This window comes from Momordica charantia (assembly GCF_013281855.1).
Source record: "Momordica charantia cultivar OHB3-1 chromosome 8 unlocalized genomic scaffold, Mcharantia_2.0 BLBB01000008.1, whole genome shotgun sequence".
Taxonomy (NCBI): domain Eukaryota; kingdom Viridiplantae; phylum Streptophyta; class Magnoliopsida; order Cucurbitales; family Cucurbitaceae; genus Momordica; species Momordica charantia.
The window spans coordinates 1352676-1373039 of NW_028275166.1; the positions used below are offsets into that span (position 1 = coordinate 1352676).

Sequence of the window (20364 nt, forward strand, 5' to 3'; positions counted from 1 at the left end):
AAAAAAGTTAGTATGAACACCGGAATATCGGGTCAACAAATTCAAGTCGAGCATACGCAAAGGCAACAGAAGCACCGACACGTGGCGGTGACGCGAAGGACACGTGTCGGTGAATGAATTCGTGTCGTTACTCCATTGGCTGCGGCGCATCGGGTGAGGGAGTAAGACGTCATGGAAAAGGACAAGAACTTGAGATAAAAAAGAAAGTAAAAGTAATTACAGTGAGATAAATGTAGATTAAAAAAGTGATTAAGAGAGATAATTTTGGGGTCAGGCTCTTATAAAACCCAAGAGGTTCCTGCGAAGGTGAAACAGAGTGAGGCTGAGCGATATTCACAGTCAGCAAAAAAAAAAAAAAAAATCTAAATTTCCAAAAAGAAAAAAGGTTTTCGAGAGAAATTGTTTGTTGTTCTTGATCTTCTTCTTGTTCTTCTTCTTCCCCCCTCTGTAATCCCCGTTTCTCTGAATCCCTTTCTGTTAACCATCTGTCTTTCAGGTTTCTGATTTTTGGGTTTGTTTTATAAATGAACAGAAAGCAAACTTGAGAAAGGGTTTCTCGAAAGCAGGTGTTTTCCAGAATCGAGATCCAGCTTTTTTTTTTGTTGGGTTAAATTCTTTGTTTAGATCTGTTTGTAAATTTTCGTTTTCGATTTTCTTTTGGGTTTTCAGATCAGCTTTCGAGGGTTGTTTTTGATCCCTCCAGGTTGATTTCTCTCAAGGGGTTGTTTATTACAGACCTCTTCAATCCACTTGATTTATTCATCTTCGTCTTCATCTTCATCTTATTGTTGTTTCTGTTGTTAATTTTTATTTAGGCAGAGAGATTATGGCTACTCTAATGGATTTCTATGGTTGCAGAGGTTCTCAGTCAGATCTGCTTGGTGGTGAATTAATGGAAGCGCTTGAGCCTTTTATGAAAGCTGCTTCCTCTCCCACTTGTTCTTCTTCTTCTTCCTTCACTCCTGATTTTTCTTCTTCTTCTCCTTATTCTTCTTCCTACACCAATTTCTCATTCTCTTCTCCAATCCAGACGGAGTCCACTTCATATCCTTCCGATTGCTCCTTTCCGCCGATGACCCATTTGTTTTCCGGCGGGTTTTCGGCCCAAAACCTCCACGGGATGGACCAATCGTGCTCGATCGGGCTCAATTACTTGACCCCATTTCAGATCCAACAGATCCAGACTCAGATCGGTCTCCAAACCCAAATCCAGCCGAATTGGGGACAGATCGACCACCAAGAAGTTTCCAAGAACCTGAGAAACGGCGTTAATTTGCTCGGGCCGAAGGCGGTTCCGATGAAGCAAATTGGTTCTCCGCCGAAACCGACGAAGCTTTATCGAGGGGTGAGGCAGAGGCACTGGGGAAAATGGGTGGCTGAGATTCGTCTTCCGAGGAACCGCACTCGGCTCTGGCTCGGCACCTTCGACACCGCCGAAGAAGCCGCTCTCGCCTACGACAAAGCCGCTTACAAGCTCCGCGGCGACTTCGCACGGCTCAATTTCCCTCACCTGAAGCACCAGGGCTCCTCCGTCGGCGGCGAGTTCGGCGAGTACAAGCCGCTCCACTCCGCCGTCGACGCCAAGCTCGAAGCCATCTGCCAAAGCTTGGCCGAGTCGCACAAACAGGGGAAATCGGAGAGGGCCGCGTCGTCGTCGGCGAGGAAGTCGAAATCGGGTTCTTCTACAGTCGGATCGGAGTCTCAGACTCCGACGGTGATAGATCCCGAGGACGATCTGAAGGCGGCGGCGGCGGAAGAAGTTAGATCGAGCGGATCGGAGATCTGTTGTAAGGTGGAGAACTCGTCGTCGTCGCCGGTTTCGACTGAGAGCGACGAATCGGCAGGGTCTTCGCCATTATCGGATCTGACGTTCCCCGATTCAGCGGATTCGCCATGGGAACAACCTTCGGAAAGCTGTATGTTGCAGAAATATCCGTCTGAAATTGATTGGGCTTCGATTTTCACGTCTTGTTGATGTATTGATTGGTAAATTTGTAGGCGTCGTCTTTAGGGAGATTCTGCGACTAAGTTTTTGGCAGTCGGCAGAATCAGTTTCAGTTTCGGTTTCAGTTGTTTTTTAGAGTTATGAAAGTAAGGGAAGTGTTAATAGGAAAGGAAATCTCCACCGCCGCCATGGCCGGCGGCCAACTTTTTTTGAGCTGCTCGGCCGGCGGTGGATGTAGACGTTATTATTATTATTTTGCTGTAATTGGTAGATGTCAGCTCGCAGTACATTTCTGTAATTTTCTCTTAGTATTATTATTAATAATATTTAACTTTGTGTTGTTTTAGAATCCATTCTTAATTTTTGGAATTTTCTTTTATTGGAAATAATATATCGCTTTATTATTAACCCATAAACAAAGGAGCATCCAAATAAGAAATAGTTAAAACAATTTAAAGGTTTATGTACTTTTAATTTGATCTATTTCCTTTTTATTTTGAGGATGATATTCATTTGGTTGTAACTTAAAAAAAAAATATTATTGGCCTTATTAATACATTACTATCATATAGCTTATAAAATTATAGGAATTAAATTAAAATATTTAAAATTATAAAAAGAAAATTTTAATTAAAAATTTATCGTAAAATTAAAATAAAAACTAAGAAAATTTACATATTAGTAAAATGTTGTCATTTTGACTTCAGAAATTATTTGGAGAAACCATTTATAAATTTTAATGGTTTCATTTTCAAACTTATGAGAACCTTAAAAGATTGAATACAAATTAGATTTAAACGGTCAATTACATGAATTATAGTAAAGAACTCATAAATATTGAAGAACAATTGAATTAGTTTGAAGCGATGGAGAAAATGGTAATATTTGATACCCTCCCTTTGTGATTTTAAAATTTTATTTAAACAATTTAAGAATTTCAATTTCTTATTTTAAAAAATGAGCAAAAGTTGTGTTATTGACACGGACCACGTGGTCTGTCACCGACTCACCACTACTGCCTCAAAATTCAAGTTATGATTGTAAGAGTACAATATTTGTATATTTATTTCCATTTTTTTTAAATTGAAGGAAAGAAAATAAGAGAATTTTACTTTGCCATCAACAGTGTTAATTAAACTTCAATTTATATTAATTTTAGTTTTTGTGTGATTTGAGAAAACACAAACTCGATACTACATTTCTTAAATTTTATAGTTAGATTGATTAGAATTGGATGGGTAAAAAAATAAATGAGTAGAATTAGATATAAAAGTTTAATAGGCAAGTTAATTTGGGGACGAGTTAAAATTAAGAATAAAGTGTAGTTCATCCATAAGTCAAAATTTCATCGACCTAATATTCAAGAGTTCGTCGAGGAGACAAATAATTTAATATTTTAATTGAAAAAGCATATCGATAATTAGGAATTTTGAGGCATGAAACTTGCTTTCCGTAAATGCAAAGAAATAATGTTTTGAAGGAAAAGTAACACAAACCTTTTTCATAAAGTCCTCTCTTCTGTCTTTGTCAACCATACATAAGCGAATCAAAAATATTATACTGGACAGAAATGGAGTTGCCTTGAAAAACTTCAATACTACACTCATAAATGTTCAGACTAAACTTCAAAAGAGTAAAGGGAAAAAAAAATAATCTAATTTTAACAAATACAATTCCTGTCAAATAGTCATATTTGCTCGAGGTGAGGAGTACAAACTAGCTAAAGAACGTTAGAAGAGAGAAGAAAGAAACCAAAACAGTTTTGATACAGTTTAGTTTCGTAAGAATCAACTTCGAATCTCCCACCCCGCTTGTTGTACTTATAAAGAAACTAACAATATAAGAATAAAACAAAAGCCGAGTCTTTTAGTAGTAACAATGTTTCTATTCTTTATCAAGGAATGCAAAGGGAGAAGATATCATGACAACAACAAAAAGAGTCTACACATTAAAGTTAATATATAAATCCAAATTTTGGGGGATGTGATCTAACAGATAACGAGAATCCTGTCTTCACCTCTGGAGTGGATATTCACATTTACGACAACAGTTAACAACTCGTAAAACTGTAAACAAATGGTTTTAAATATGAAACGAGGCAGGAGCTCGACCCAAGTCATCGACTGAGTAAAATCATGGCTACAAACTCCAATCATAATTTATCTAATACATCGTGCTGTACCATTGATCCTCTTGATTTGATCATGTCAAAATTGGAATTTGCTGCCAAGCTTTCCATAGCATCAACAACTCAAATAATTCAGTCAATTATCAGCTGAACTTACCAAGCTCCATCTTCTTCTTGATCACCTTCTGACCATGATATATAAATGAATCCAGTATTCCTGAGACAGTGAAGATGCCTGGACGGAACCGCCATAAAAGAATTCCTTGGTTAGTCATACCACTCAACAAACACAAACAAGTTCACACTTGAGCTCTAAAACAAAAGAAACTTTTACGCTTAAGAGGCATGGATGTTAGCTAAGAATGAAAAGTGAAAACTAACTACAGTGCGATTGTCAAGTCTTAATTCCAAAACATTTGTATGTTTTCTTTTTTAGGGAAAGAAACAATTTCATTGATATTATAGAAACACATAGATGTTAATCCATATTCTTTATTAAGAAATGGTAATGTGGCACCTACCATCAATCAAATATAAAGATGCAATGAGGCTGCTACCAAATAAATGAAATAAAGAAATTCAAGGGGATAGGAGGGGAGTTTGCTTACCTCCAACTATAGCGCATACGTTTGTTAAGAAATGCAGGAATGACACATGCTCCTCTGTGAATGTGACCTGTAACGTGCAAAACAAATCAGTTCCAAGAGTAACGAAGAATAAATCTGCTGTTTTATCACAAAGTAAACATGTAAGAAAAACCAACCTTGATTGGAGAGAGGTCATAGAAAAAGAAAACTGCAGGAAGTGACTGAAGGCGTCCAATGTCTGCACTCTTTACGTGTTCTGTGACAGAGAACTGCAGTAACCCATTGCTCGCATCTTTATGGGATTGCTCAAATATATAAACATATGTGTAGTAACAATTGTATGAAAATCAGATTTCAGATTTTAGGAATATCTATAACCTGGTTTGACTGGATGGTATTCCCACTAATGTGCTTGTAAACAGTAGGTACAACCTGCCAAAGAAAAAACAAAGACATAACAACTGAGACTCCTGTTCTACAAGGGATTCATGAGATATATGGTATATCCTCAGTACACTTAAACATAACTTACATTAAATCGTGAAAGAAAACCATGAGGAAGTAATGTTACAGCTTCCATTAAGTAAGGTAAAAAATTAAAGCCGCATCTAACCCAAAAACTAACCTTGATAAAGTATTGATATGTTGCACTTGGCGTTTCTTGCCTCCATTGCACGCTGCACAATTGAAAAATTAAATATATAAGATAAATTAAAATAAGGTCTAGGATATCCAAAGATAGGAATCAAGGTCATAGTACAAGGAATCTCCATTGTTCACTAGGAGCTCCAAGAAAAGAAGTGAAAGCCCACCTATCCAGAGGATTCACCACGCCAGGGAAATATTCTCCAAAAGTTAATCTGTTAATCTTGTGACTTATCTGTGTCAGAAAGTGCAATTAAGTTAGATTGATAATCTAAAAACCCAAACTGACACACGTAGGTTGTTTATTATAATAAATGACAATCCACGTCAACACCATTTCTTACATTGAAGCTGTCTTTTTGGAATGCCAACACATCATGTACATGAACATTTGACTGTTGAAAGCTTTTCCCAGGCGCAAAGTGAAAATTTCCAGCGACCTTATTAACTTCCAAAAATCCATATATGTTGCATCCTTCACCATCCTCATCTTTGATCCTTTGGAGAAACCCTTCTCTTTTGCACTGGACTCCAAAATCATTTATAAAAATATGATAATAAATATAAAAAGATGAGCCTTAAAATTGTCCTATTAACAGAAAACTGAAATCCCTAGGGAACCAGGCATATCTTACTGATAATGTTATTCCAGTTGACAGTAAGGGAGAAAGACCAATGTTCTTAGCATACTGAAGAAAATGAGACTCTTTGCAGACAACCAAGACCAAATAATAGTGGAAGCAAAAATAATGCTAGTAATACCCAGTGGTCCATTAATGAAAATAATAAGGAATCATCCAAAAGATACAATAAATTGAAAATCTAAAAAGATTGATTATCCTCGAATAGCACATGCATCGGTAGAAAGTTCTCTAAGATTGCCTAAGACCTCTGGGTTGTACGTATCTAAAAAAATAGGTTTCAAGCTATGTTCCTCAGAAAATAAAATTTAAATTATGGGTAACTATTGGGTTTTTATGCTTTTAAGATCAGATGCAAAAGTTCTCATGTATCTTAAGAAGTTATATCGCATAATGGATATTGAAGAATTAAAAAACTTAATTATGGCCAAGTAAGTCAAAAGTTCATCCAACATTAAAGGGTAGATATCACCGATGTCAATTGTTGGTGAAGCTATGCATAAGATATTTATATTTTAATAAAGTTCAAACTTCTAAAAATAACTTAGTGTAAATGCTCCCCTCTTTTTCATTATCATAGCTTCCCCTTTCTCCTCTCATTCAATTGGAGAGGTTCTCTATAACTCCCTTGATTGAGATTTTCCTTTTTTTTTTTTAGTAACACGTGAGGGTGAGGGATCGAACTCACAACTTTTTGGTTGGAGATATATGCTAATTACCACTGTGACCTATGCTTGCTTTAGGATGAGATTTTCCCTTCGTTTGTAATATCATACCACAAATGAAATTGTTTCTCATTTAAAAAAAATCTAAAATAAAAATGTCTTAATAAGAAAATTTAAACACTATGGTCACACATTAGAGTAATGAGGATATGGATATATGTGAATATACATACAGGTCCATTAACTCTTGATACTTTAACGAACTTGAAAGTCAACTTCAAAATCGTAAGGATAAAGGAATATAAATAAGGAGCCCCTGTCCTCACAAACCTGGTCAATCAAATCTGGATTTGACACAGCCCAACCTTTCGTTCGATAAGCTTCACGAACCTCTTCACATGAGTTGCAACAATCATCATCTGTCTGCAAACATTAAAGATAAGAAAAGGTAAGTGAATAAATTGAGAGAACGGGAAGAGGGGGGATGTAGCACCCAATAAGTTAATCTTAAATGAGAAACAAGATAAAATATTGAATTGCACCAAGTCACCTGTAAAAGGGAAGAAGAAAGATAGGAAGAAAACTTGCAAAAAAAAAAAAAAAGAAAAAAAAAAAAGAGAACACTCGAGATGAACCAATGGCCTACGGGTTAATTCACTAAGTCCAAATGTCCAATTCCATATTTTCAAGAATTGAGTAGAAGCAAAGAAAAGTGGCAACTGTGCAATGACCATATGATATATATTCACTTATTGCACAATCAACCACCAAACAGATTCATCGACTTCTATAAAATTTCCTGATAGATTACTGGTTTAGAGCTATGCCATGCAACAAGGAAACAATATTCAACATTTACTTGTATCAGAGAAAAGATCATACTGATTCAGCTCCATAGCAGGAACCACAATATGTCTCGTTATGCTCAAGCCTGCCACCATGTCTCTGTAAGGGCTTCTCTAGCTGTGCCAAAGTAAAATAATAATAAATAAATAAATAACAGCAGTAGCCTCTAATTGACAAACAACACACATATGGGGTGGGAGCAGTTTTATTGATTGGAATTTAAAGATTAAACAGTTGAAAATGTCCATTGATAGAGAAATTTGCATCACAACAGAGCTAGAAAATTAAAATTGGGAACAAAAACTGCCACAAATTAAGATATTTAAAATACCTGCTGGCCTCTTTTCAAAAATAGTTATATGTAGTAAAACTTCAAAATGTGCTGTCTAGCATTACAAGCACTGCCAATTCTTATCTGCCCATTACCCAAAAACTCAAAGAATCCCTTCACATTAAACATGCATGCATTTGAAAAGCATCATATCACGTTGCATTCAGTCCATCCTATCAGTTATTTCTCATCCTCTTAGTTTGCTTGGATTGTGGACTAAGCACAATAGCATTTTCTTTCTCATCCTATTAATTTACCTTCTTTTCATTTTTTCATTTTTTATTTTTACAAAAAAAGAAGTCTCTTCAACTTCAATGCATGTTCCCCATTGAGAGAAAAATTTGTATTGCTGATACAATATTTCATCATCTAGCTGCAGGAGTTTTCCCGAGTTAGAGTTACATTCTCATAATGAAATACTTTGCATGCAAATAGTCTTGTGGTGAAGGAGGTGTTGCAAATAAAGCACTCTTGGTTGGTTTTGGATTGGTCTCACACTCAGTAAAACTAACCACAGAGGCACAGATATCAATTATCACTTCCGTGAAATTGATGCCAATATAGAAATGGTTACATACAATCCAAACCACAATCAACGTGATGAGATGAGAGAGTTCATGTTTATTGAACTATCGCCCCTAATGTAACATGAATGAAATTAGGTCCATATGGTCCAACAAATGACCAGAGAGAGAGGAATAAATAGAAGAAAATTACCTTAGGAGCACCAATCCCATCTGGTCTAGATTCAATAGCATTGCCATGAGAGTCCAATCTTTTCTTGATTATGTCATGCTTCTGCATACATGGAAAAACAACATGAAAATATTGCACGACATGCACACAACATTTGCATACACATCCCGACTCCAAATAATTTACATATTCTGAATAAGGTGAGAAAAGGATAATATCCATACGCACCACATCTAGGTGTTGCTCTCCACTGATGTCCATCGCATCAAGACTTAATATAGAACAAGGAAGGGCAGGAAACGTAACATCAAACTGCAAATAAAGATGGGAAAAAGCATATAATTTAGCAGAACAAATCGATCCATAACATTGAAGCATCCAGAGAGAATGCGTCGCATAATTACACTTGGGAGAACAACATAGAAGAGGAATTGACATTTCCATACTTATTATTCTCCAGTTGGAGAGAGAATAATAACATGCAATACATGCTTCAGAATAATGAGCTTATAAACACAACATCTGTACAAAATTAGAATATGGTAAGTTACATTGATGCGTAGGGTTTCTCCTCTTGATGTATCAACTACGAGCTTTGTTTCAGTCACGGCATGGAGATACAACCCTACAACCAATGGTTGTTCAAGCTTATTAGCAGTTAGCAAAAGCAAATAAATGAATTATATACTCAAACAGCAATGGAATAGCAACTAAACAGAAAATTAAATGAACTGTTACTAAACGTTAGAACTCCAAAAGACCTTAATCAGGGGCCGAGTCGAGAAGTTTTTAAGGAGGGACAAAATTTTAGATGCACCTAACTCCCCTCCTTTCTTCGCTCGCCCTTGACTTAAAAATACTAGCCATGCTGTATTAATACCCTTCATCAGCAGCTGGCAGCAAGTTCTAATGATAATATAATCCATGACCATGATAAAGAATATATGAACTAAGTTCTGATGATAATATATAAGGCAGACAGGGGCTTGCCCAATGCAGCCGGGGAGTCAATAATGTATACACTGAACAACAACGGGGAAGCGCTAAACATCAATCAAAGCTCGAATAACAAAACAGAGTAAGCAGATTCTAGACAAAAAAATACAATTGAATTGTAATACGCATTATGGTAAGAACTTGATTCAGCAACAGATGTACGGAGAAAACAAGGAGGCACATGATAGAGAGGGAAACATACGTAGCTCGGAAATGAATAGCAAGATCATGACTACAGAAGACGCAAGCGTAATAACGCCACCGGAGAGTGTTCGGCTGTAGAAATCCTCATTAATTTTAGGGTAAGCGTCCAAGTTTCGAAGTTTGCTGATCATATTATCCATGTCCGGCCTCCAATTTCCGATCCCACACAGCAGCGAAGGAGATAGAGATCCCGGTCCTCGATCAATCGGAAGGGGTAATACGCGTAGCGCCTCTAATTCCCAAGCAAAATTGAAGAACTCAACCAGGAACAGGAAGAGGAACAGGAACAGGAACAGGGATGAGATCAATGGAGGATAATTTTTAAAAATCCAACCCCCCAGCGATAGAGAAACGGAAAATGACGAGAATTAAACCAAACGGAGACTTGGCGGAGACCCCTTAATTTCTCGGATTCTGTAGGGAAAAAGATCCAGAACAGAATTCGAGCTCGGTATTTCCCGGGATGTAGGGGTTCGGTCTTCGTCTCCGATTGGAAAATCTGCAGACCTTCGGAATTTATTTATTTATTTATAATGCCCTCTGTTTTGTTTTTTGTTTTTCTAAACCAGAAAATACCCTATTTTTTCTCCACAAAACGCCTAATTCTAAAAAAGACACATTTTTCTAGTGTCATCAAAATAAAAATATAGCTTTTGTTTCAATTCATTTTCTGAAATAATTGTAATCAAGCTATTTGATTGTTTCACAATATATTATTACATTTCCGTTTACAAAACATTTCGTTTTTTACTTTTTTATTTTTAAAAATTATACTTAGTTTTGTTTTGTTTGAGTATGTTTTAATCTTTTCCAAAAACACATTTAAATTCCTAACCAAATTTCAAAAATAAAAATTAGTTTGTGAAAAACTACTTTTTATTGTATTTAAATTTTAGCTTAGATTTTGAAAATATTTTTTAAAAGTAGATGTAAAATAAAGAAATAAATAAAAATAGTGTTTGCTAACTTAATTTTAAAAAACGGATAATAGAATTTTATGTTATCAAACAGAAACTAAAGTTGATGTTTTTCTTTTTCTTTTTCTCCCCATTTTTTCCATTTTAGTATTATCGTTTGCTGGATATAATGGGCCCAATTATCGTGGTGCGGTATATGGACCCATGCAATCTAGAAATGGGCCTTTCTAAGCCCACAAATCAGAAAACTGGCCCATTGTTCTGTCCAAATTTACATGGCCACTGTAGGAGTGGGCCACTTGAAGCCCACAATTCGTATATTAGAAAATCACCGGCCCGTTAAATTTTAATCTGTCTAAAATGGTAAAAGAGAAAAAGAAAAAGCTAGCATAGCACTACTTTATTGATTTCATTAATATTTAAACACATTTTCAATTCGCTGATGCAATTCAATAGTTTATAAAAGGGTAATTTCCACAATAATTATTTTTAATTCTTGATCAAACTATTTTGTTTGGTTTATTATCACGGTAGGATTAGTTAATCTCACATACCACATAAATTAAAACTACACGAATCTAGATATATGTTTTTTTGGGTGTGTGACAATTTCTCAAGATGAGCAATCGAATTTGCATACATATGCACGAAGCTGGCGTTGATGGTGTAGTACCCAGCTAACGGTTACTAAGTACAATCACAAGATTTTAAGCATAAGATCTACAATAGTGAGTGAATGAGCGAGAATGAATTTATATGGTGTTTATTTAGATAAAAATAGGTGAAGTTTTAAAGTAGATGCACGAGATCATAACTAAAATAGTTTTCATCTATCGAGCATTTACTAGGTAAGAGTCGCAAGTCCCATTGAATAGTCGGTTTGCATTTGGGCCTTAGTTTTGTTCCACGACATATACCTAAATTTTGATTTTTAGACTTAGGTTTTGAATGTCTATATAGTTTTGGAAGTATGTAGTGACAATTGTCCCATGAAGACTCGCTTTCGCTACGGCTCCGATGGGTTCCCTTAACCAAGCCACTGCCTATGAGTCGTCGGCTCATTCTTCAATAGACACGCGGTCAGAGTCCTAGTCTCCTTCGTTAGTAAAATGGGTCTTATGGAAAGGCCATCGATTGCCAATCTCCAGTAGGGGAAGAAAGGAGAAGAAAATAGTATTGGTAGGTGCGTAGATATCAAATCAAATTGTGCGCACGTTTCGTATCAAATCAAATTGTGCGCACGTTTCGTATCAAATCAAATTGAAAAAAACCTTTTGGAATTTTGGTGTTTGAAATCAAATAAATATTGTGTTGGAATTTGGTCTCCTTAGCTCTTTTGGAGATCGTACATTCCTTTTTCTTTTCTCTTTTTTTTTTTCTATTTAGAATGATGATTGTGAAACTAGTCTTGTCTACTCACTCCAAGTTCTTAAATTATTTTATCTTACTCAAAATTCTATTTTCAATATTATTAATACAAAACAGTAGAAAATAGAAAAGTTTATTCTGTATAGATAAACGAGAACAATTTTATTTATATGAATGATTTTTTGGTTAAACTAAAAATTAAGTCATCTAACATTTTAAGAAATGCATGTCATAATTAAAATGATTTCGAAAAATCTAAAAACACTTTGAAAATATTTTTAGAAAAGACCCTAAAAAAATTTAATACTAAAAACTATTTCACTTGAAAATAGTATTAAAAAAATAATCTTAAATCAATCCAACTTTAAGTATTGATCAATAAAAAGAATTTAATAACTATAATTATGATGCTCTGTTTAGAAACAAAATCATCTTTAACACCTCACACTTAAAAAGAGAAATAATACATGAATAAACCCACACCCACATTCGAATTTTAATGAGAGGGATTTTGAGATCATGCAAAGAATAGTTAAAAAAAGAGAAAAAAATTAAATTGATAGTGATGATCTATGCCAACAAGAAGTTCATATTCTTTTTTGATGACTACTCCAAAATCAAAATTAAGTGTGCTTTTGAAATTGTGTTGACCTGTACGCGAGGACAGTACTTAATATTTCCAACCAACTCAAGTCTAGTATATGTCACAACCAGGTCGTAGGGGATGCAAGGAAATGCTGGAGCTACCCAATGTCGAATTTGAATTCGAAGATTTTGAACCTAGACATGAGGCGTTATACATAAACTAATAAAAACAAATAATATTAGAGATCAAATTACAGTCAATTGAAGAAGGAAAATCACGATGGAAAGATTAATGTCACACATCAAGAAAATTTAGAGAAGATTAACATAGCTTATCTAGGCCCTAAAGTTTCCACCACGAAAATGTAGGTTTTAGGGAGTAAATTGCGAATATAGCTAGAAAATTTTAATACGATAAATCAACCTGCACTTTCCAGATCAGTCCAGAAGGGAAAAAAAAAAAGATTATTATTAGTTATTATTATTATCAATACAATTATTAATTTTCGTACCAACGAAGAAAAATTTGAAACGCTAGCTAGCTGCATGCCCACATAGGGGATAGGGTTATATCCTATTGGATTTCTTATAATTAATAATGTTTTTTTTTTCTATTTTGTTAAAAGTATTTATATTGGTAGACAATCAATTCCTCTTTGGACTATACTGGCCAGTTAGTGCCACGGCCACTAATGAAAAGGAAAAACAAAACCAAAAGGGACTCCTAAGATCTTGACAAACTAGGCTTCACCAATATTAATTATTTTGACCTGTCTAATCTTATATTATACACTCCCTACCATAACATATATTTGAAAATGTTAAGCCAAGCACAACTCAATGATAATTCACATATATCTCTAATATCTCTAATCAAGATCAGGGTGTCAGTTCGATCTCTCCCCCTACATATTGTACTAAGAAAAGATATATTTTAAAGTATACCTAAGAGAGACCCATTATCATTGGTACTAAAGTTCATGATTCGATTCCTATTTAGCCAAAATTGTTGAAGTAAAAAAGAAAAACACATTTATTTTTTAATCTTTAGAACAATTATGATCTTTAGGGTCTTTTAGTGTTTTGAATTGTTTAATTTTTTCTTAGTACAACATGTGGGAGTGGGGATTGAACTCACAACCTCTTATGCTAATTACCATTTAGTTATGTTCGTTTTGACATAGAAATGTTATATTTGTTGGAATAATATGTAGAGAAAACTTAAGGAAACACAAAATTAAAAATCCGAACCCAACGTAGCGTTGTTTCCTTAAGACAATTTTGTTCCCTCTACGGTACTCAAGGTTTCATGAACAATTGTTTCCCGGGATATGACGGATATACCAACCCGTGAATGCAGCACTCAGCGAACTCACAGTATTTAAGTATTCGTACAGAGGAAAAGAGAGAAATGTGAGGGATGATTTTTCTATGTTGCAAAACTGAGAAGGACCATGTATTTATAGACTATCTGTGGCCATTCAAATAATCATATCTTTTTAGGTAAAGTTATGTCTTTGGATAAAATGACATAAGCTTTACAAAAGACGAACCAGTTGATGAAAAATTGTGATTCTTCAATTTTAACAAAAAAAAAAAATTATTCAAAAAACTCCAACAACATTTTGGCATGCAATAGAATGAATAAGCCTAAAAATAGATATATGATACACTTTTGAAAGTTCTTAAAATATTAAAATAAATATATCAATTTCATCAACATATATGATGATTACCATAGAGATTAAGAAAAAAAGTAAATTAATTAGTCTAATCTCAAGTACGTTGCACTTGGATATATACATTATTATAATATAATTTAAATTCGAAAAATAATTTGAAATTGCATCTCTTCAAATTAATTTTCGTTTGTGTTGGGAGATACCTTATCTTAGCTAAAAAGGAGGAAAGAAGATAAGGCAAAGTATTATTTATAATGGGAGATTTAATATTAAGTGGTGTGGATATACTTTTTTTCAAAAACAATAATGATAAGAAAGTGAGAAATTAGGGTTTTGCAAAAAATATTTTGGAGTGATTGACAAAGGACAATAGTGTGTGCCAAATGTAAGAGCCCAACCCAACCCACTTTCTTAGCCTACATTGTTTGTTTCCTAAATAAAATATGCAATCTAACTTTTAAATTTGATATGCATCGAAATCTCATATTCACTTTCTAACTCTTTCTTTGTACTTTCCCTCCCATCCTTCTCATTTCTTCCACATTATTTTATAATATGATCATAAAAGTCTTTAATTAATCAACAAAAGGGAGGACTAAAGTGGATGGTGGAAAAAGATCTTCTATATTTTTTATTAGAAAAAAACTGTTTTGCTCGTTTAATTTAATCATGTTCTTCATTTAAACAGAATTACTTAATTTAAATCAAATAATGAGTTCTCATTCCTGCTCAATTCATGCCATGAACCTTTTTCTACTACGATCATTGACAAATTTCTAATCTATTTAAGAATTGGCGTTTTCGATAATTTTAATGACTGCATAAACATCCTTTTGATTTATTAAAAATAATCCGATTAGGATGCTCAACTAAATCTATTGCTATGATTTATGGTACCGATAAAATAGAAGACTATTAGGTAAATACTATCAAATTGAATAAAAAATTGATTCTCTTTCCTTATTTTCTGTTCCCTTAAAGTAAACATAGCCGAAAAGCCTAAAGAGAAAATCTAAAATTGAAATTGTCCTTAAATGAGAATATTATCTTTGAGAAGTGTTTCTCATCCGACATATTAATCTAATAGACATGAAATTTACCCAGCTCGAACCTTATAAAAAAAAACCATATAACTATATGCATATATTTTTTAAATGTAACAAAAACTATATGGAATGGGTAGATATTAAAATTATGAGAGCGACTAAGCGAGCGTGTAGGTGGGGGAATTGGGGGAAATGAAGGGGAAAAGAAAAAAAGAAAAAGAAAAAGAAAAAGAAAAAAGAGTTTTGTGGGTGGAGAAAGTAAAATGGGTGGGGTGAGCACTAGTTAGTGGGTCCGGATGAATCATTGCCAAGACAAGATGACTTGTCCCATCACAAACGGGTGTGAAAAACGGGACCCATTAATTTAATTTAATATAATAATTAGTAGTAGTATTATTATTATTTCCTTAAAAAGTGGGGGCCCCATGATATAACTGAAAGTCGGGTGGGTATTTGAAGGGACAGTTATTTCGGTTAGGGCACCCGCCACGTAGGATGCTGAGATGGACAGATGTGCCACGTGGCTTTCCTAATTTGGGCTGATATCCACAAGTGGCAAAGCATATGGAGCTTTCAATACTTAAGAGAGAGAAATGGGGCAATGGGAAACAACAAGTTGGTAAGATGGGAGCACTTTGGGAGTTTTCTTTTCTTTTTCTTTTTTTTTTTTTTTGAGAAATGAGCACTTTGGGAGTTTTTTTTTTCTCTTTTTTTTCTTTTTCTTTTTTATAATTTATTTATTTTTATAATCAATACTTTGTAAGATCTTGATATTTGATTTCATACCCATACACAAATGCAACTAGGTCTCATTATTCATTTTCATGGAACCAAAATTTTAATTCACCTCACTTTCTACTTTTATTTTTTGAAAAAGAAAATCATTTCCTTTTAATTTACAAAATTATATTATTGCATCTTTTTGGTGGGATTTTTGCTCTTTATGTGTACAATCCCTTTCTTTAATTTTATTGACAATTTTTTCTTTGTTATGTTTTGTTTGTGTGTGTGTCAATTGCTCCGTGTATATGTATGTATCTATATATATATATATATATATATAACTGCAAATAAAAAAAGAGGTTCGTGTTTAAAATTGATTTCAATAATTAAGACTTCGTTAATAACAATTTCGTTTTTAGTTTTATTTTTTTTTTTTTGGAAATTATAATGATTTGTTCACAATATCTTTAGTATGTTTTAACCTTTCTTACAAACATATGTGAATTCTTAATCCAATTTCGAAAACAAAAATAATTTTTTAAAATTTACCTTTTAATTTTTTAAATTCTAGCTCAAATTTTGAAAATATTTTTAAAAGATAGATGCAATATAAAAAAGAAAAAAAATACACATATGGGTAAAATAGTGTTTACAACTCAATTTTCAAAAACAAAATATCGAAATGGAGCCTAAATAATTAATGAAAAATGTTAAAGTTTAAACAATCAATGAACTATTATATTGTATGCTTATCTAACCTTGTATTGATATTCTTAAAACTTCTCCTAATTTGTGACTTGAAATTAACAAAAGTCCCAGTAAAATAAATATTCTACTTTCTACATTCTAGACGATTGCACCTAAAAATTAAATGCAAATTTAAAGAACCAAAATATAGCATTTTGAAAAGAAAAATAAAAATAGACACACGTGAGAAAATCAATCATTCAAATTGTCATCAATTTCCAATTGCAAACTTCAATTCAACAAATACAGCAGATACAAGGCGGCGGGGTATCTCCCGTTTATTCTGACCACTTTATGATGCATTTTTCAATTATTATCAATTTCACCTAAAATTAAAAAAAAAAAGAACATTGTTTTCTAAAAACAAAAGAAACCATTGGCATTGGCAGGAATAATAGAATATTAATTTACATATATATATATAAAAGAATCGAGAGAGCTTCCTATGAGCATTAGATCCTTTAGTTCACCAATCGAGCTACTTGGGTTTGGAATTGTGAATTATACCGTTTGGACTTTTTTGCCAGAATAAAGGCTCTCTCACTAATAATTCTAATTGTTTTTCAATTAAATATTTTTATTATTGGATCTATCACCAAATCTAAAATAATAATAATAATCAATAATCAATAATTATATAGTTTGATTCTAGGGGCGATCATATATGATTGGTGTTGGAATAAATAAAAACACACATTTTAAAATTATATAAGCCTACCTACCTAGAATCTCTATATGTATACCATAACAAATTACAAGCTCCAATCATTACATACAAAAATATATTTCATTTCCTCTATATTTTCTCCACATGTATAAAAATGCATATCTGTATATTTTTAGTAGATTTTTCTCATCAAGATTTTACGTTACTATAATATTTTGATAAATTAAATATGATTTTTTTTAAAAATGCAGCTGGTCAATGGATGGATTTGTTTTTTCCTTCTAGTGAGATCATCTCTAGAAGAATATATTATATAGAAGATCTAAAGTAAATAGCTAACTACTTTTTGTTGTGAATATTTTTGTAAGATTTGAATAAAATATTTTTGTTACTAAAAAACTTTGAAAAAAAACACTAACTAAATGTGTCGAACATGAGACATGCAGCAAAGAAGTGAACCGTTGATGCAATATATGATGGAAGTATGAATTGATGAGGGCTCGTTTGGTAACATTTTGTTTGTCATTTCTAATTTTCTTAAGAAATCTAAGTATTTTCTAATAATTAACTTTGTTTACTGTTTCTCCTTTTTTAGAAACATCCTTACAATTGTATAGAATTTTTACAAACAACCAAAACTAGTTTATCCTTTCTTATTCTCATTTTAAATTTGTTCCAAAACATAAATAAAAATACTGTTTTATCATACTTGAATTCTTAGAAGTTGGAACCATGTAATATATTTTTCTTCATTAAAAATAAAGGGTAAAAGAACAGAAACAAGAAACAGTAACGTTACCAAACGAGCCATGAGCGGCTCCTTGTACAGTTACGAAAAATTTATAGAATTGATAGATATACAATATGATCTATACATACCAGCGATGTGCCCTTTATATCTCTATATCCCATTCACTAATAATCAATCTATTGTTAAATGTGTGTTTAGCTTGAAACAATTTTAAATTAGTCGTCCTCGCCCAAGACATATTACTTTTAGGTATGAATCCTATTTATTTATAGACGATTGATGTATCCGACTTCATTACCCTTGCTGATGATTGTGTCTAGCTAGGAAGAATTTTATTCATGAAAAAATTCCATATTCTTATCTCATATTTTTCATGACATTATTAAAAAAGGTCTCAAAATGCATTGTACGAGGGAGGTTTATATGAATTCAAAATGACCATTAACTTACATTTTGTAGAGCCAATAGTTAGCACAAAGTTAATTTTAACAACCAAAATGGATGGATATATTGGAATTCCAATATTCTATGGTCTATATGGTCTCACACCCATTAATTAAAACCTTTAAACTTAAGTTCTAGAACACATATAAAACACAAAATTAAGAATGCCCCTCAAAAAAAAAGAAATCCTTTTCTTCACCCCCAAGTTATTCCAAACTTTGTATTAAGCTCCTCTTCTAGCACACCTTCCTTTTTCCTCCCTGGCCTAACTCTCATTCTTCTTCCTTCTTCAACCACAAAAAACTTTTGACCCCATCCCCCATTATTCCCTCACATGCCCTTGCCTACCTCGCCACATAATTGTTTTGGTCTAGATTCCGCTTTCATTATTAGCTTCTTCAGTATCTCGTTCTTAAACTTTCAAATATTTTATCTCAATTGGTCATACACAACCTAACATATGTATTCAGATGTGTAATTTTGAATTCAAAATATAAGTATGTACATTGTCGAGTAAATTTTAAATTCAAATTCAATATGAACATTTTATGACAACGGAACAAAAGTTTATGCATAAAGTTTAAATAGGGATAATCAATTATAAAATGCTAGTAGTAGCTAGATAGGTTTCAAAACTTGACCAGTTGCTTGTTTGAGCGTTTTGGACTCTGATACTACATTAATTCATAGGGTTCCATTTTAAAACTAATTGGCAATGAGAGGAGTAGTTTATGTCTATTATAAATCATTGTAAGGTTTATTTTCTTTTCAACCTGAGATCTTTAATAAATCAATCAACTTATAGCTTAAGAACAATATTTTTTTTAACTCAATAATTATATGGAATAGGAATCATACAAAATTCGTAATATTATATTAGACTAGTCTACTGAATAATGTTGATTAAAATATATCTTGAGTGACTAAGACATTTATCATCAATCAAAAGGTCAGAGGTTCGAATCTCCGCTTATGTCAAAGTAGAATTTAAAAAAAAAAAGTTAAAAAGAAAATATGAATATGATTCAAAACTTTTTATACTTTTTAAGCTGACTTCCAACTCAGAATTAGCACTCCGGATTTGACTCTGACGGAAAATCGGCGTGTAAAAGAGATGTCGAAAGGAACTTTTTGCAACAAAGAAGAATCCTGTGCTGATTATGATTTTTTTTTTCAAAATAAAATTACAAAATTTTTTAAACGTGATTAAATCTTTTTTTTTTAACCTCTTTTGGTTGTTAAGAAGCACAGAAATACCAGACCATTAATATATATTAATGCGCCTGGAAATTATTTACTATTTTTGATGTGGATAATTTCCAAAATTAACATTAGAATAAATCTTTACTAATTATTTGCTGACAATGGAAGCTTTTTTTCTGGACTATTTTTATTCAATTACATCTGTCCTATGACAAAATCATGGGAAAAGGGAACTTAATAATCCGACAATAAAAGTCCATCCTCAAATAATAATCAACCTTTTCCTTTGCCAAAAAAAAAATAATAATAATATTAATAAATTTGTCAACTTCAATATTAGATATTATGGATAACAGATATATACTTAATCAACTTTAGTGTTGAATTTATTATCTAATTATCCAAACCAATGATGGTTACAAAACGTTAATTTTCAAGGATTACTCAACTGATAATATTAACCCATTTAAGATATCTATTCATAATTTAAATATGGTAATTTTTTTTTTCCATATGTCGCAACAAATGAAAGGAGTAATTTCCTTTT

At 32.9% G+C, this 20364-nt stretch overlaps 2 protein-coding genes across 2 annotated transcripts; one reads left to right on the top strand and one right to left on the bottom strand.

The window, feature by feature from the left end:
• Positions 1-297: 297 nt before the first annotated feature.
• LOC111004574 (ethylene-responsive transcription factor RAP2-4) lies at positions 298-2294 on the top strand. Its single transcript, XM_022275623.2, has one exon. The coding sequence runs from the start codon at positions 827-829 to the stop codon at positions 1973-1975; it is 1149 nt and encodes a 382-aa protein (XP_022131315.2). The 5' UTR covers positions 298-826; the 3' UTR covers positions 1976-2294.
• Positions 2295-3867: 1573 nt separating this feature from the next.
• On the bottom strand, positions 3868-10210 carry LOC111004940 (uncharacterized). The gene is made up of 13 exons (XM_022276229.2): positions 9683-10210; positions 9036-9109; positions 8713-8796; positions 8506-8586; positions 7494-7574; positions 6942-7034; positions 5650-5829; positions 5473-5540; positions 5286-5337; positions 5039-5092; positions 4837-4929; positions 4682-4748; positions 3868-4308 (listed from the first exon to the last, which is right to left on the bottom strand). The coding sequence occupies exons 1-13, from the start codon at positions 9822-9824 to the stop codon at positions 4217-4219; spliced, it is 1161 nt and encodes a 386-aa protein (XP_022131921.1). The 5' UTR covers positions 9825-10210; the 3' UTR covers positions 3868-4216.
• Between the last annotated feature and the right edge of the window lie 10154 nt (positions 10211-20364).